Below are 19,072 nucleotides of genomic sequence, written 5' to 3' on the forward strand. Positions count from 1 at the left end.
ATTCAATCTTTATAAAGCCTTTTACCCACAAGTAGCTTTTTTTTTCTTGGCTGTACAGAGTTAACAAGTTGATCAGCACATTACTTTTTCTGCCCATTCCGGGCATTGTTTTGTTAGCATTCCATGTCAAGTGGCTAATCAGATAATATAATGGACATCCTAATGCCAAACAGCAGCATGGAAAAATCAGAAAAAAACTTTTATTTCCCCCCTGTCGGAAAAACCTTCTCACTATAACTTTTCTGCTGCTTGGAAGGACTCCAGAAATACTGCATTGCATCCGGGAATTAGTTCTCAGAAGATTTTTTTTGATGTTTTGAGTTCTAAACCAGTCTAGTCTTCCAGAAACATATCTAGCTGATATTTTCTTTTCAGTGACTAGTATATAAAGTGAATAATAAATAAAAATATTTTAGAATTGCGGGAACTGAAATAATGATATTGATAAATACACAGCGGGTTTCACTGCCAAAATATATCTCACTACGGCCAACTGCTCAGCAGGTGGGAGTAACATGAAAATATTTTTAAAAATAAAAGTATGCAACATTTTTATATGATTCATTCCACGTTACCATAGGCATTTCTCTGAGGAATGTAGGTTAGGACCTGTATTATCATAAGCATGCCTCACTGGAGAGAAGGCTTCCCAAATACCAATCTGGATGACAGACATATAAATAGCCTGTTACTGCTCCTACACAAGCTTTGAAGTTAAGTACCTAAAATCAGGTGAGCTGAATTCAGACTTTATTGATAATGGAAGCTGTGGGATTGAATTATTTTTTTAAAAAAAGCTACGTAAGCCCTCACATTGTAGGTGGGGTATACACTATCACTAATTTATAAAATGGTTAAAGAGAAACTTCCTCTACAGACCAATTCCATAACTGCTTATTTGTGAATCTCTCTCTAAAGCATCTGAACTGGCCATCTGAATACAGTCAAGATTGGATAGACTGATACTTGTCTTACTATATGTTTCTACGATCTTACTTCAACACAGAAACAAAGCCCTATACATGTCAGTCAGCACATGGTTCAGATTCTCTGCTGCACTGAGTTTGTAGTAGAGGCAAGGGCCTCTTACCAATTACCACCACACCAGGTAAATGATGATTTTTATGAGCAACTAGCAGAATCATCTGAATCATAGGGCTCGGTGACAGTTGGAGATTTACTACTATGATGTCTTCTGAAAAGAAGGATTCAGTCCAAGTCTTAGTGAAACTGTTGCTGACAACTCTTCTGGCAAAGGAAAGAGATGTAGGTTTGATCCTAACCAACAGAAAAGAGCTAGCTGAGAACGTAAAACTGGAAGGAAATTTAGAGAGTCAGATTATGGAGCAGAATCCAAGAAATGTTGGTTGAAAGGGACCTCTGGAGAACATCTGATCCAACCTTCAACTCAGAGTGGGACTATTCCCAACACTAGATCAAGTCAGCCATGTTTTTTTCTAGCTGAGTCTTCAAAGCTCCAAGGTCAGAGCTTCCTCAGGCTCTCTGGGTAACCTGTTTAGGTGATGCAATGCCCTCCTGGGGAAGAGTGACTGAGTTTATGAATCTGAGGCAGTGAAGGAGACAGATTACAGAAATAATACAACCGACTTCAATGCATTCAGAATTTGCAGGAAGGAGCCCATTAGAAATAACTTCATGGGGAAAGGAGATAATGAGAGGTAGCCATTCCTTTATAAAAAAAAAGAGGGCAGAAGCACATTCTACACCACTGAAAGATAGAAAATATATTAAGACATACATCTGGCTAAACCACAAATATTTCACTCAGGCAAATACTCATGCAAAAAAGAAGAACAGAAAGTGAAACTGTGTTAAATTACTAACTTGGGTACCAAACATAGCATGGCAATGTAGGTACAACAATCAGAGAAGGAGATGCCAAATAAACTAGTAAAAGAAAGAGTGAATGTCAAGAAGTAAACTAGAAATAATTAAGAGGAAGGCCAATGGAGAGAAATAGCTAACAGATGCTACTGAGAAGACTGATGTGTTTAATGCCTTCTTTTACCTTATTGCTCTCAGAAAGGGCATCTGTGTACAGGTAACAATGAGACATCTATGAAAACCCAGGTGAGAACAGATCTTGCTAGTAAGGGCTTGGATATTTTTACATCTTTGTAGGTTAGGGAAATTCATGCTATGATAGTTATAATACTGGCTAAAGAGGTCTAGGAGCCATAATAACTATCTTTGAGAACTCACAGAACACAGGGTATTGTAAAAAACTTGAGGAAAGTGCTTATGTCAAAAAAAAACAAGAGCAAAAGAATTAAACACAAAGTTTGGGAAATGGGGGAACATGTGAGAGATGAATAATAGGCAGTACAGATTTGGTCAGAACAAATCACATCAAACTATTTAATTTCATGAAAGGCTAAAATTTTCTATTAGGAGGAGAAGCAATTGATATGTTATATATTAACGCATTTACTATCTTAGAAGTAAGGCAGAGAAACCCAGTCTAGAGGTAAGTAGGTGTGCAAAACCATATTCAGAAGTTAATTATCAGCAGCACACTGTCCAATTGGAAAGATAAATTGAGTAGGATTCCACTGGGGACTGTCTCAGGCACTAAGTAAGTAATTAATGAAAACACTGAATAATGGAATATGCTACAAGCTTATTAAATGCATGGATGATTGAGCTGCAGGGGCTGTAAGCTCCTTGGAAGCCAGGATTAGAATTCCGACTGATCTCGATAAACTGGAGAAGTGGTGCAGGGAAAAGAAAGAAGGACAAGGTTGTACACCTAGGATGAAACAATCCACAGAGCACATGCAGGATGGAGAATAATCAGGAAGACAAAATTTTGCAGAACAAGATCTGCGTACTAGATTGGGTTACAAGTGGAAAAATAATTAACTGTATCCTACTGTACAGAAGTTAGCAGAGAGTTTTTAAACAGGAATACCTTCTATAAAACAAGTAAACCTCTTCTTGTCAGTGCTGATAAGAACATAGGCTGAAGTACAGAACCTGCTCTTGCTTTTCAAGTAATACATAGACTAACTGAAGAGAGCCCATAGCAACAGTAAGAAGTTTAGAAAATGTGACTTATGGGGAAGGTTGAAAGAACTGAGGTTAAATAAGAGAAGTTTGGGGTAGGTGATGTCATGGTAATGGTCTTCAAATATAAGCAGCAACTGCAAAGACGAGTACCACTGCGTATAAAGCAAGAAGCCATGGGCATAAAACACAGGAAGAGAAGTTTTCAAACGATAAAGAGAGTTAAGCATTGGACTATATTGCCTAGGAACAATGTTGTGAAGTTCCACCTTAGCCTAAAGGTTAAGAACAGTCTAGAGAAAAAAGTTAAAAAACATTTGACCGAATGAAAGTTATAGCTGATCCTGTACTGGGCAAGATAAGAAACATGAATTTTTCAGGTCCCTTCCAGCACACATCTACTCATGTATTTTAACAGTTCTAGTTTATTTTATGAAAATAACTTCCTCAAAGCATTTCAGGCATGGCTTCATAAAAAGCTGAGCAGTCTACTGTTTAGATTCAAGAAAACATATTCTTCCTTTACTGCTTTCCTTTTCAGATATTCATAAAAGCAACAATCAATCTACAGCTAAGAAGATAACAGTCTTGAATAGGGTTTTCAAGTATTAAAATGTGAAACAGCGAGAGACTGTACTTTGGTACCTATGCATAGTTCTTCACTAAATGTATTTATTTTGCAATTACATGGACTATTAGTTCTATAATAAGTTATCATCTCAGCTATGTCCTTCTGGGTGCAGATTGCAGTGGCTGAAATCTTTCAAGCAAGGTCTGAACACAGAATATATTTTGTGAAATGGGACTACTATGAATAATGCCAATCGCCAGCATAATATGACTAGGTATATGCCTGCATATAGTCGGTGTGCTTTGTGTCAATGTAAATAATAACAAAGTATTCTCAGAACGTTTTCTTCTTAACCTCAGGTTTCCTCTTCTGGGAAGAGGACTTTTCGTAAAAAAAGGGCTCGGTTGTGGAAACTACTTGCTAGCTCTCAAATCTACTTGTCTTGGAACTGGCTGGTCTGCTGGAAGACATTTGATTTGACGGAATACAAAGAGGCAACCGTAAAGATAATCCAGAGCTTGCTGAGCTATGAGTCGTTTACAGGAAAAGTACTTCAATAATTTCAGGAATTTTAAACAAGTTTAGCGTGTTGTGGGCAAACATCCAAGATACCATTAACTTGATGCAGACTGAAATGTAGGTGCCCTGGAAAATGCACTTCTTTCACTTCACCAATTATTTAGCTGACAGGCTCCTCCAAACAAGGATTTTGCTTCACAGTTAAATATTTTGGCAGTACTTTGTGTTGCAAGCCTAGCACATACTGGACTTGTTTCCGAAACTTCCTGTTGGTGAGGGTCAAAAGTCTTTTAAGTTAGCGGATGAGTAGCAAAGTTTGACGGTGTAAACACAATACAATTCCAGACAAGCTGGGATCTTATGAAAAAAATCTGGGAAAATAATACTCCTATGTTTTAACCCTGAAGAGAGGAACAAAGCAATTTTATAAACTAAAAATATGGCTGTGACTCCAGCTAGAAAATTCTTGTTTGTTGATACTATTAACACCTTGGTTTTTTTTTTTTATTACTGTTATTCAGGTTTTGCTGTTATTGAAAATTTTTTCAAATCATTATTGTATTTTTCTCCTCCAGTGTCAACTGAAGAAAATGAGTAGGCTATCTTTTGAATACAGGGCAAGCACAACAGCAAATGTAGTGTGTGCATGCCAGGATTTGGAGATAAGCAGGTACTTTACAGGTAATGTTTAGGTCTTGCATTACACAGTATTATTTATTTAGTTTGCAGAAGTGTGACATCGGTTCCTTTTCACCTCTTCAAAAAGAACAAAAAGGACAAATAACTCTCAGAACACTTGAACAGGGCTATTAACCTCTAGGAATGACATAATAGCAAAAAAGCTGAAATACACATCATGAAGAAACACAGGACTAATTTTCAAAGTTGAACTGTCATGCACTCAAGTCAGCGCTGTTTTTTTCCTTCCAAATGGTTATTTATCAGTGTTTAAAAGAATGCCTATAAGGCACCCATATTTACAGCGGTGTAACATTTAAAGGAGGACACAGTGTGCAGCTAGAGAAGACATGCAGTTAACTCCGGTGAAGCATAGAGGAAACAGGATGGAGAAGAGATTCTTACTGTATGAAGCTTCTTTCTTATAATGATAGTCTTAAAGATACGAAAAGATCTTGAGATTGTATATTTATTAGCGGGGTACCCATTGCTAATAAAAAATTGTGTATTCTGAGATAATGGGTACTTAAAACTCTGCATGAAGTCACCTGGCTGCTGTGTACACTGCTGCAGCATGCTAAACAACCTGCAGCTGCCTTATATAAAGCAGGAGAAACAATTAAAAAAGGTTTTAAAACTAATTACAGGTAAAACCAGACAGTCATTCCTTAGAACAGCTTGTACATTTCACTCCTTTTTTTTTCTTATCTTTTTGTAAGATGTTTATCTTTGTGAGCACACAGTTTCAGAAAGGAGAAATGTATTTCTAGTCTTCAGACTCAATCTCTGGAATTTATGTTACATGATGGTAGCTGGGTATTTCTAATCAGATGATTAGGTACAGAATATTTAATAATGTTGACATTTACATGGGCATGGTCAGGTTTCAACAGTTTGAGATGAAAGAACAGATTAACAATAGTTTGAGATGAAGAAGCTATTTCCTGTCTCTTGCAGTTATTGTTTCAGGCTGTTTGTAAAGTACTGAAGAAAATACTCTTTAAAGTGGATCCATGTTTTATAATGTTATCTCCAAACCTGCAAGTATGAGATACATACTATTTTTATGACAAAACTGGTCCTAGAAGACAGTTCTGCATGAAAATCTACCATGACAATTCTGCAGCATGCAAAATTACAACGGTTATATACCTAGTAGTTCATTACCAGTACTACTATCAAGAACCATCCTAATAGCCACACACAATCGAAACATTTTGATTTTGTATCTTAAACTTATTTTCTCACCTTAAACAGGGAAGAGAACACATGAAATGTATAAACTGCACAGGAACCATCAGAGTCGCACATGAGCTGGTTGATATGACTACGCCAGGCTTCTTCTGCATCATCACATGCTGCTGGCTGAAATGCAGCAAGGATGGCAGAAAAAAATGGTGAGGGAGGAGGCGAGGCATTTCGATCAACATCTCCAAAGCTGAAGGAAAAAAAAAAACCAACTTAATGAAAGGAGAATACCAAGAAGATGGCAGATAAAATACACTATAACAGAGAGTTATAATCACAGGACCAATTACAGCACCTTTCTAAAAATATTCATGAACTTTCAAATTCCTTTTGAAGCTGGCAAGATATTGGCTACAGTGAGAAAATTTGGATTCCTCCAAATCCAAATCCCTGTCTTCAGGCCATTATCATCTATCTTCCTCCATTCCAGAATACCTGAATTGTTTTATCGTACCATTGTTTGTAGGAAGAAGGAGGATAGAACCCGTGAAGAAAAACTCCTCTTCTAGGAAAACTTGGTTATAATAGTAAGTACTGAAAATAATCTCAGCCTGTACAAACATTATATATACTGACCTGTTTGGTTTCCCCCCAATGTAATGAATTGGAGAAGATACATCCCTTCTCCACACTGTTCCTAGGACAGAGCGTTATTTTGGCACTCATGGTCAGCAAAACAGGCTGACTACCATTTTTAAAGGGTACTAAGCCACTTGATCTTGTATATTATCCTTTGGGATGGAGAAATACTTCCTATGGCTCCCAAGAACAGGAACTGTGATTCTGAAACATGTGGCACACAGACAGAGAGAGGGCTTCTTTATATATCCTCATTCCTTTCCTTTCCTTTCCACAAATACGGGCTAATTGCAGTCTAACTCAGCATTCAAAATCTGAAAGAGCTCCATAAGGCATGGAAAAATCTTGGTGCTCTGTTGCAACATATACTGGGGTCCAGCCACTCTTATCGGCAGCCGCAAGAGTATGCAGATGGGATCTTTGACAATATTATGACTTCCTTATGACCCATAAGAAATCAGATGGATGAATACATGGCTGATCTGTTGAACAGCTAACCAAGCAGTATTTCCATTACTGCGAATCTTTAAAAATCCTTTTTTTTCTTTTCATTAAATATATTACATATATAATGACTAACTGCATAGATGTATGAACAAATCATAACTTGTTTTTCCTAGAAGGAAAATCTTAGGGTTTTTGTGAGTTGTGCGATAATTATGCAGGTAATTAGGGCATTGTCTTCTCACTGCTCTAAACTCATGAGAATTTTGTAACTCCTGTGGCCGAAACAGCCATTCCATTAACTAACACCTTGTTACCACTTTGTTGTACAGTGTAAAAGAACTTTTATGAGTAATAGCATACACAAGTACCTAGCAAGAGCAAATTGTTCCAGCCTGTCAACTTTCTCTTCAGTCTCTGTCATATCCAGACTAAGGCTATCACTGCATTCAAATGCTCCAGGGAGTTCATTTGTAGACCCCGAAAGGTCATCTTCATGGACTGCTGTATCTGGTTCTTCATGTACAGCTTCAACCTAGGGGAGTGAATGATGATGTCTTAGAAAACAGCAAATTAATAAGTTAATTCCACTAATAAATAGAAAGCATTTAATGAAAAAACCCACCTGACAACATGTTAAATTGCACAGGTATAAAGCCACAGATTATAAATGACATGAATCAAGTTATGCTTCTTCAAAAATACTGTATTTGCTTAACTTGATGTCTTGGATCAATATTATTTTTAAGGCGTTTCTTCAACTTAATTTGTCTAGCAAAGAATTTCAGATTTCAATGCATTTGGCGACATGGCAGGGAAGTATTTTTTCAGGAAAAACAATAGGGTTCTTGTTACTGTCAGGCTGCCCTTGTCACTTATCACTTTATAGTGTCCAAGAGTGTATTAAAGCCTCTCAAAATATATTGAAAACAATCACTGTCTGGAAGACTATATGCGTGTTTAGAATTGAGAATTATTTTTAGCATGTCATTTATATAATAACTTCCATTTAAGAGGAATCCAAAGCATTCTACAGGTCATTAAAAGGATTATGCTTCTATCATTTCCTTCCTTTTTCATCCAGTAGCACCTAAAGATCTTGATTTCTTTTTGAAACTCTCCAATTTCTCTTGCATTTTTAGTCTGAACAAATTTTGTTTCAGTTTTGATCTTTTGGCTTTTGTCTGCATCATCCATAGCATCCTGCAAAGCAGTTCCTGTAGGGATGACTGCAGTGGGTAGCTCAAACTCTTTATCTTTTCTGTTTGGGGTATCTCATAAGGTGTGTGTTTGTGCACATATGCATATGTGCATGTACATACATGTGTTGGGAGCTGGTAGGGAGGGAAATCCATGGCAAGTGGAATTAAAAGAGAAAAGTGGCCCTCTGCAGGTTACCAGACCTGCTTGGATCCTACAGATAAATTCTGGGGATTTGCATTTCTAAAAATTAAACAAGACTTACATCAGAAAGGACAGGATCAGAAATTAAGTAGGAGAAAGGTTTTTTGGTTTGTTTTGTTTTCAAAGCGAAAGGGACAGGAATATTTCTGAGTCCAGGGTGGATGAAATGAATCAGAGCACAAACCATCTTGAAAAGAGAGTTGAAAGCTATACGGCTGAATTACCAGAATAGGAACCAGAGCAGTTGGCAAGAAGCGTAAATGTTTCATGCTTCTTCAAGAAGTAGTTAGCATTAACCGCTTTCAAATATGAAATATTAGCTTGAAAGAACCATTGGTTTGTTCACTGCAATGACAGTGTTTGTATGAGGAAAACACATTTTGATGGGATAGGGTAAGGGAGGAAGAAAGAGGAAGCAAACACCTCCCATCCACTGGAGTCCAATACGATGTCTAAAAAGCAAAATAAAAAAGTGGACTCCGAATATTCATGCAGGATTGGAGTACACTTCCAGAAATCAGTGAGTTTAGATAATTTGAAAAAAATATAAAATAGCATCATCTGAATCTGTGTATCCCTCGTAGCATTATCCATCACTGCCTTCTAATCCCTTCTAAATACTATCTTAATTATTGTGATCACTATCTTTAATAGAAAATAAGTTTAAGTAATTTTGTGCCGTTAACAATAATACCTGGATTTTGGCAGTGAAACATTTGAGAAAAGGCCTACTTAATCAGCCTGTTGCTCTCATTTACTGCATCTATTTAAAAGTTGAGGTAATATTTTTGTTTTTGCTTATGATGCACAACTAAACATTTTTGTACAGCACTAAAAAAGTAACAAAAATTTCTTCTGCATTGCTGACATACCATCAGCTCTCTGAAAATAAGAAGTCAGAGGAAAAGAGAAACAGGAAAGAGCTCAGATTTTGTGTTATCAAATTAAGTAAAAATTATTTAGGTGCAAATTTCAAGTTTTCTGACTAAAAATTGGATTACTTCTTCCTTAAAATAAATATAAACCCAGGCATTTTAACTTTGTTTATACTGACTCCAATTTGTTTTGAGTAAAAATACAGAAGTATGCATACTAGAAGAAAATATCTTTGAGGCAAAAACCACTAAGAAAGCATTATGTGTAAAGTTATCAATTCAAACATCGTTGTAACATTGGCAAATCCCTGTCAACTTGGGTTATGTATTTCACCAATATCAAACCTGTGTCAGGACTAGCTGAATTTGCCTGTCAAACCCACAAGAAACTGCTGTGATTTTACATTCTTCACTTATTTACTTTTTCCAAAGCTTTTCATTTTTTGATGAACACTGCATGGGTACTGGGACTTTAAAGAAATTTTCACAGTAAAGATTCTAAAACCCCAGGTATATATGAAACTCATGAATTCTGATTTGCAATTCTTAATGTACATACCAATAGCTACTGCAGCTGCGAGCATGCGATCAGCCACAGTCACCACCAGCAAAAGTATCTGTTCTGACTGCAGCTTCCTGAACTGAAATTCTGCCAACTTCTGCTGCTTATAGCTGTTATGTGGTAACTCGTCTATCAACAGTTGTTTTGACAAATGATAATAAGTTTATCTTTTCCACAACTATTATTTTGAGAGGTTCCCCTCCTTTCCTATCCTTAACCACATTTCCCTCCTCCTGTCCTTTCTTCTTCCTGGGGAGGTTTCTGACACAAACAATTCGTTCAATATTCAGCACAATTCCAAACTCCTTTTTTATGACCTCTTCACTAGACGTTTCCAGTACTTCTGTTATATGCAGTGCTAGCAGTACTGTATCAGTTTTTTGTGTGGCTGCATTTGGAGGGGACCAACGGCAAGAACTGGAATGAAAGCTGATGATTACACAAGACAACTATATTCTTCCCCTGCCCCAGTCTGCAGAAGCCACCCAATTCAGACATGACAGAGAAAGCTGTACTGGTAAGGCAACAGTGTCATAAAGCCACTGACCCACCCCACCTCACCCCCAATTATATTTCTGGAGAGACAGTGAGAGGAGTACGTTCACCTGATCTCCCACAAGTAAATATTATTAAACAGAAAATTAAAGAAACTGTCCCCACATTGATAATTATTTACCAACCTTACATTATATTAATCTTCTGATACAATTGTCTGAAATAAACTGGGCTGAACGTGGTGGTTGTATCCTTGCAAATCTTGCCTCCCCCCACCCCAGATGGCTTAATCTTGTGGTCATGAATTTAAAATTTCTGAGTGTCTGCCAAAAGGCAAGAACTGAATCCAGTGCACGCAACTGTACAATAGGTTCCCACATACAAAAAAATCTCAGAGAATACACGCATTACACCCACCACATGAGTTGGCATATTGGTCTTTTAAATCAGCATGAAGAACAAAAGAGTATTCCCTTAGGGTTGTAACTTGTAACCTGTTCATGAATTTTTCTTCCAATGAGCTTGTAGTATCTCAGTGCATATGCAGTGCAATATACTTAAGAAACAATAAATAAAATCTTTTAATAAAGGAAGTACAAGTAGAAAGGAAAGGGTATGGAAGTGCATATGAATGTATTGTACTATGCCATTTTATACAGAAAGTCAGAGTGTACGTGCTTCCACATATCAAACTCTTCACAAAAGTGTAAGTAAAATAAACCTGTAGAAGTGTTATATAAAATACTCTGCAGTTGAAAGTAAAAATGTATTCACCTTGGATCCTTCAGATACTTGGAGATTATTCATATCAGGTAAAGACACATCAAAGCTAGACGTTCCTATATTAAAATGATGAGGGTCTGCTGAGGTTGTGTCACATGATGTAGACAGTGAATCAATATGATTTGTATCCTCAGATGAAATAATCTGTTTAAAAGACAACAAAAGCACAGAAGAACTGGGTATACAGCTACCCTACCACACACTGCTTTTATGAACATGCAAAGCAGACATTGTCTTAAAGGGCAGCTACGGTGGCTTTCTTAGTTTGTACATACAGGCATATTATAACCCTTTCAATGCTTCTATCATAAAAATTGTATGCAAACATCCCAGAAGTGAACAATGAAAACCTGACACAGTTTACCAAACTGGAGTCTTGTCCTATTTCTTTAAGTATTAGATGCATCAGAAAGATTAACTACTGGCCATTTGTGCAAAATTGTCACATAGTAATTTGCGGAAAAAAGGGCAAATGATCATATCTGATGCTTCTTGTGTTTCAAACTTCGCTTTAAAATTCCTGTTTACATTTGCAAATAAGGGAAAATCAAGCAGCGACAAAACACCGCATTGAATGCCACCCCCCAATTTCAGCTGATTAGATTGCACCTGGGCGAGAGGAAACTAAAAGCCCAGCTTATTTAAAAACAAAACCCTATCTATTCTTAAATTGCAAGTTTACAACTTACTAGGTCTGAGTTCTCCAAGATTTGGCTGGTGGTCAGGTCCTCCTCCTCTGATGACTCATCAGAGTCCTCATGGTTCATTTTGTTCAGGCTGGGCGTGCTCCCTGAGAGCTGGCTCTCTTCCAGCAGCTGCATGTCACACTTGTCCAGGCTGTCCAGGGACCGTCTGCGTACTCCCCAGTTGAAGTTGTCCATGCTCTCACCCTGAAATCAGATATAGGGTCAGCTTCCTTGATTTGAAACTCATCATATACAAACCACTAATCATTAGATTAAAGTTAGCTCAAGAAATATTTTTACGTAAAAATATAATACAAACTTGATATAAACATTATTTTGTTAAGCAATAATGTAACAGTGGCATTTATAATTTTCCAGCACTTCACCTGGAGATAAGAGCGGAAGCATGGAAATGACAGTTAAATGAAGATTCATTCTTTTCAGTATTAGATGTTTTTCATGCATTTGCTGATTTAAGAATTCTTTTTTATAAGTCCACATAATCACACACCTCAATACCAGTAGAGCAATGACAGGCAAAAGAAAAGTTTGGAAGCAATTTTAAAGGATTTGTCCATGATGTTTAAAAATATTAGGAGCACAGTTCATAGCAATGGTTCAATTGCGAAACATATGTTAAAGATTTTAGATTCTTTGCATTATATACATAACCACAATGATGAGTAGATTTGAATGAACCCTTCATTTACACACAAAATGTAATAGCTAAAGCAGCACACCTTTTAAAACTTTTATTCTAGGCCCATTGCTTATTTTTGTAACTTGAATTTATTTGAATTATTTGAAACTATAATTTGAGAATAACCTGATTAGCATTGCCTAAAATTTCACGTTTTAAAAAGGACACATTCAAATGGACCAAACATTTTACATCATTGACTTTCAGTTCTGATCCCACGCACAGCTACATAAAGCCTAGTGCATTAAGCAAATTGCATAACTATTTGTTAGGCTGGTGAACTGATACAAAGATCACTTAATTTCTCTCATGTATAAAAATGACAATTAGTTTTCCACCATTTTTCCATTTGTTTACTTTATGTATTTTCCAGTGGACTGTATCCCTTTTCCCTAATTGTGCTAATTCCCTTGCTCCCTTCTTCGAGTCTAGCCAGGTTCCTCTCCAGCAAATGCAGGAGCACGTCCACAACTGCTCCTGTCATGGACCCGCAGAGGCCTAAGGAGCTTTACACAGCATGAAGGATCTACCCAGAAGTATCCAGCTGCAGTTTTGGGTACTTCATCTAGGTGAAAGCCCTCAGCCTTACATTAATATGGGAAGGAATTTTATAGAGAAAAATGCTTCTTTTTAAGGTTCAGGGCTGACTGTTTAAAACAAGACTCTGTAAGATGCAACACTCTTAAACAAGCAAACCAACTGCTGAAAATTCAAGTTGACAGTGATCTTTTAAATATGAATTTGACAAAAATATAGTTCTGCCTAAAAAAATCGTAAATATTATTATCAAATCAATGATTATGAGTATCTCCTGGGCTTATGCAGATTAAAATTATGTGCAATCATAGAGAAAGAGTTCTCTCTTCAGTAAGGTCCCTTAAGCAGATTTGTAATTTTAAACACTTGAGTAATCCCCATTCAGGATTACTCAGACGTTTACTGAATGGGGACCAAACTGTGTAAGTGCAATTAATTCAATTGCAATCTTACCTCCTTAACAATCAACAAACTTGTACAATAGATCTTATTTTGCATCATTGCCCTTTAATGCAATGGATATGGAATATGTTTAGAAAGAGGGAAAGTTCCGTTTCATGACACTAGGCTCACCGTTCATGAACAAATACGAGGAAAAAAGAAATAAGTATTTTTTAGGAAAAAGACAATCCAGAAATGCAAGAACTGTAATCCACAAGAACATGTAGAACTAAGGAATGCACTATATGCAAGAGCAAATGAACATGAAATTGTTATGAAGCCCGACACATTATTGGAAGAACCCCGTCTTTTCATCCTGGGACTGGGATCATACAGTAGTTTTGTGCGGGAAGAGAACAGAACACATCTAAGATTTAAGAAATTAGGTCTCATTAAATCATAAAAATGACTGTTCTGTTCCCAGTTATTTATTTTAACAAATTCTTTGGCTGTCCATTCTCCCCCACAAAGGCTGGAGGACACATGCAGCAATGAGACATCCTCCAGAAACACATCAGTTACTGAACTAACAAAGGACAAAATGACATCAATAAGCAAGCAAGCAAAGATGACCATCATCACATCCTGATCCTCATGATGCCTAGTACAGCTATCAGTAAACTTTGCAGCCCATCTCTATGGGAATATTTCTCGTTGCAGTTTTATTCTGCAATGTCTTAAAGAAGGAAGCCAGCAAAAGGAAGAGAAATGAAAAGGGACACTTCTAGGGCATGCAGTTAGAAGGGGGAGTGAATTAAAAGTGAGGGAAAAAGGTAAGAGAGATGAAACACAGTATAGCATAAGCTTGCTACAGGGGCACCCAAAATCAGACTGAATTTAAACAAAAGGTCAACACATGTCTACGAAGATGGAGTTGTTTTTATAGTCTGTTAAGCAATCTTTCTTTCACAGTTGACAAGCAGGAGGGAAGATGTATTTGAGAGGCTGTTCATTTTTATCTACAGCCGGTGCAAAGCTATCTCCTATCTTGAAACGTCACCAGTAACCAACACCAATTCAAAAGAAAACAGTCACATATTATAAATGTGTCTGGCCCGCAGTGAGCAGGTACCACATAGGACTTCCCACAATCACCACCCTCTGGTAAAGGAGTGGACGTGCCATTGCAGCCCCTTTAAACATTATGATAATCCAGGGCAAAGGAAAGACACAGAAAGGGCAGTAAAAAGGGAAGTAACTCTATGTGGGGGAGAGCAGCGTAGCTCCTCCATAAAGCTGGTAAGAATCATGCAAAACTTCTTTCACACAAGTTTTTACCTTACTGTATTGACAAACTATGCAAAGTTAATGGATTCGCACAAATATTGTAGGATATAGGCAAAAGTGTTGTGGACCTGCATAGTAAGGCACTATCTCCATATATTTGTACCTTTTAGAGCACAGGCATTTTGAAAGGAAGATTTTTTGGGGGTTGTGTTTGCATAATAACTGATGTACAAACTATCAGAAACGAATATGCAAAATACCATTGTTGCTGATTTTTGTATCATTTGTACAACTCACTACAATTCTCTATCATTTCAGTTCTCGCTATACATTGATAAACTGCAAGTTTAGGTCCCAAACTGGCAACCACTGATGTGCCTTTTCAGTTTTCTTCACAGGGTAAATGAGTCCTGCAAAGTTGGTACGAGTATACAGCTGAATTAAATTAAGCTGTATGAATTAATTAATTTATTCAGTTAAATTCAGGCTGGTAGGCAATGATGTAAACTTTCTGAAGAGGTCTCAGGTATCAGCTTTAGCAAGATGCTAGCAGGAGCCAATATACCACAACTGAAAAGTTGGAAATTACATATAATTTGCCTATGGAAACAAATGGACCAAACTTTACTACATTATAAATAATGAAGTTCTTCTTTTGTTTCTACATATTATTTATGCACAAAGATACTAAAAGGAGAAATGGCTCAATTTGAAAAATGCTGATACTAGAATTAAGATACTTTAAAATTTGTGAAGACTGTTGAACATGTCAAAAACAAACTTAAAATGAAGCAGAATTTTTGAAGATGACTTCAAAATATTTCAAATACAAGACAAAAAATGAAGCACCTGTCAGAAGTGCAAGCACACACCCCCCCACCCACCCACGGACACACTGAAGAGGGGGAGGGCAACAACAAAACTATGATGTTATTCTATAATACAAGTTTGCAAGAAGGCATAACATATACTGGCACATCTGAGTTCAAGTAGCATTCTTACCTGAAGTTCCTGGGTAGCAGATATAACAGACAGAAAAACAAATAGAAAGAATCTATGTAAAATTACTGTATGAAAGACATCATAGACAAACATTGCCTACAATTTTAACTAATATTATCACAGAAACTTCAATTCTTCAGCCTATCTTTTAAGTTTGAAAATAACCATTACTTGCTTTCACATCTTCATGAAATTTCAAACAAGTACATCTTGTGGTCTGGGGATGATACAAGCATCACTGGCCTGTTTAAATCATATGGTTTTTTTGGAAAGACTATTTGTGCTCTTGCTAGCTTAAGTTTTCTAGCATTGTTTTATTCATGTTTATGAATATATCAAATTCAGACCTGACATAAATGACACAGTTTCAACTCAGTCATTAGAGATGTAGCCTCTTAAACCAGATTTGAATTTGGCTAAAGTATCTATTTATTTAAAACAGTACTAAGTCAGTCTGGACTAAACATTGGAATGCAAGGTCTCAGATCCATGGCAATTTAAAAACTGTATTAAGTAAAAGACTACATTTTTCATTTTACTTCACATAAAACTAGAGAAGCTTAGTATCTGTTCCACGACCGACTTAAGACAATTAGTATATTGATTAATTTAGGCCTCAGTCTTGAAATTAGCCACACATATAAAACAAATCTTTGCAGGGTCACAGTCCATGAAGGTAAACTCATTTTGATAAGAATTGTTCTGCACAATTATATATAATCTGTATATGGTGAAGAGAAAGAAGAAATTCCTGAATTTCACTGGACAAAAAACTATCATGTGGTATTTATCAAAATTGCAGTCCCAAGCCCTTGTAATATCTTGAAAGCATTTAAGACCCAGAAATGATCGCAGCCAGTATACTTTTTGACAAACAACCTAGCATTGCCGTTTTATCATTTATCATTGTTTGGAACATTAAAGCTCCTTCATAATATTTGGCTAATGTGTTTTCAACCATTGATGCCAAGAGCTTTTTTTTTTTTTTTTTAAAGCAAAGTCATGAGCAGCTGTGAGCCCAAATTACGATATTTTGATATAGAGATTCCTAACTTGGAAAATAAGGACTCTGTGACATCTCTTTCCATTCCTTCATCCTCTCTCTTCATTGGAAAAAAAATTAAAATTCAGATGTACATGAGTTCACGCCTGAGGGGTCTGTTCACCTTAAAATTATTTTACTACTGTAATTCAGTTAGGGAGAAAACTGATTATTTCTTCGTGTACACATGTTCTTCTCAGGGCTAAGAGCGATGCCTGAGAGAATTCATGTTAAAATCGAGTCCAGATTATGACAAGACAATTTATTAAACTGTTAGGTTTGCTGACCATCTGCACCTTAAGTACTTCAAAAGAGCTAACAGTTTCTGAACTTTTAAATAGCAACAAAATTGTTAGACTTGTTTGGCAATGTATATTCATTTTTGGCCCTTCCCACCCAAATAGAAAGAAATACTCCAAGTTTGATATAAGCAAGGCTAAAGGGTGTAGCCCCCCAAAATTCAGCAGTTCTTCAACTTCTTCCCTTCAGCAGTTTCAGCTCAAGGTGAGCTGACAGGCTTCACCTGTCAAGACTTGATCTGGGCCCTCAGGGTTCTATTTAACTCCTGCACGAAATGATGGAATCACAGACACCTAAGCAGAGTGGAAGGTACATCTCTCTAAGCTTTAGTGGTTTCATCAGCAGTTGCAGGAGTAACAACAGCCCAAAGGCCTGAATTCATGTTTTGGAGAGTTACTCATGAACCAACAGATTTGGAACAATTTCATTTTATGTTTTTTTAGTCAGCAAATATATTTTTGTTAACAATTTAGACCTTTAAAAATTGTATTTAAAATAAATTAACTTAAAAGTAAATTCACTGAAAAGGTACTAGAACAGAGGCTTTATCTTCCAGTAACAGTTTTGCAGTGTTTCCTAAAGTAGATTCAGAAAGGAAGGGTGTGGTAGCCTCTTACTGTTACGCTACTGAAATAAACACTAAGTGAACATTACAAATAATTTGAACTCAAAACTAAGTTTATAGTTATACAGTTAAAGTTTTACGTTACAAAAAGAGTATAGTGTTTAGTAGAAAGAATATCAAACTGCTTTAATAAAAAAGCTGTTTTAGAGAAAATATACTGTACCTCCCCATCTTCCAGCTCAACATCTAGGAAATCAAAGTCCCTAAAGACTCTGAATTGTTGTTCACTGTTTGAATCATCCATGTTCTCCTGCTCCCTTGTTCCGTCTTCTGAAGACACCAAGCTCGTCTGGTGCTCAATCAGATCCAAATCACCACAGGAAGAAAAAATTACCTACAATTCAAAGGATTTCTCTTGTAACAAACTGTTCCCTCTGGTTGTTTCTTCCTAAAAGCTGTAATTGGTTATTCAGAAGACTGTATTTCCAGTACACACCTAATTCCTTCACTGAGTATTTTTAGAACACTCTTTATTATTTATGTTGGACAGGTGCCTTCAGATTAAACTTGTACAAAGAAACAACTTCATACTGCAGGAACACGTCCAAGAATATTACAGCTACCTCCTAATGGCTGCAGATTGATGTTGCCTGGATGTTTGTATACATTTATAGGAACAAAATTCAGAGAACTTAGCAAAGAAAATACTGTCAAGGGGATGAGATAGTAAGTTCATAAAAAAAATCCCTAGTTAAAAACGATGTTCAAAAATATGCCAAGATTAGAAAACACAACAAGCTATTATTTTTCCTTTCCTACTAAAAATAATTATATCTGCAATGTAGTTGCAAAAATTAAACGGTCCCTGTCTTGCAGAAATGAAGGACCTGTTCACCATAATACAAGTGACATACAACATATTCAAAAACATTCAGAAATTTTCCTTTCTCTGTAGAAAATATTTAATAACTATTTTAAGAGCTTCCTACCCTGGATGATCTATTGCCCATTTCCTGGCACTGGATAATATTAATTTTTAAAAAGTAACATCAGAACTACTATCTAATGGAAAAATCAGACACCCTCCCCCTGCCAGTTTTATTTCTGTAATTTAATTTTTTATTTTATAAAGGCTCTAGATTGGTAATACCAGAGGTCATTACTCTCTGCCCACTGAGATGGCATAAGTAAAACCTGTAGCATCACTGATCTCTCACAGCAAAAGCGTATGTAGCTCTGTAAGTAAATCGTCTTTAAGTGAGAGGGCCATTCACTCACTGGTTTATACGCTGAGAAATGCAGCGTGGGCCAGTACAAATGACAATGATAGTAATGTGACATGAAACTATGCAACTCTGGGAAACAAAGTTCTTCACTTTCAAAGTTT

The 19,072-nt window shown here is 36.6% G+C and overlaps 1 protein-coding gene across 1 annotated transcript in view; it reads right to left on the bottom strand.

Annotated features, from left to right (window-relative positions):
- FRY (furry homolog (Drosophila)) overlaps positions 1–19,072 on the bottom strand; it is a gene marked incomplete at its 3' end in the record, with an annotated part of 67,044 nt that overhangs the window by 1,899 nt on the left and 46,073 nt on the right. The window contains exons 28-33 of the mRNA XM_009574489.1: positions 17,909–18,079; positions 15,779–15,787; positions 11,875–12,075; positions 11,177–11,329; positions 7,438–7,601; positions 6,044–6,233 (exon numbers count right to left, since the gene is read on the bottom strand). Of these exons, the coding sequence (XP_009572784.1) occupies positions 6,044–6,233; positions 7,438–7,601; positions 11,177–11,329; positions 11,875–12,075; positions 15,779–15,787; positions 17,909–18,079 (888 nt within the window). The remainder of the gene's footprint in view (positions 1–6,043; positions 6,234–7,437; positions 7,602–11,176; positions 11,330–11,874; positions 12,076–15,778; positions 15,788–17,908; positions 18,080–19,072) is intronic.

Source organism: Fulmarus glacialis, unplaced genomic scaffold (assembly GCF_000690835.1).
Source record: "Fulmarus glacialis isolate BGI_N327 unplaced genomic scaffold, ASM69083v1 scaffold36273, whole genome shotgun sequence".
NCBI classification, from domain to species: domain Eukaryota; kingdom Metazoa; phylum Chordata; class Aves; order Procellariiformes; family Procellariidae; genus Fulmarus; species Fulmarus glacialis.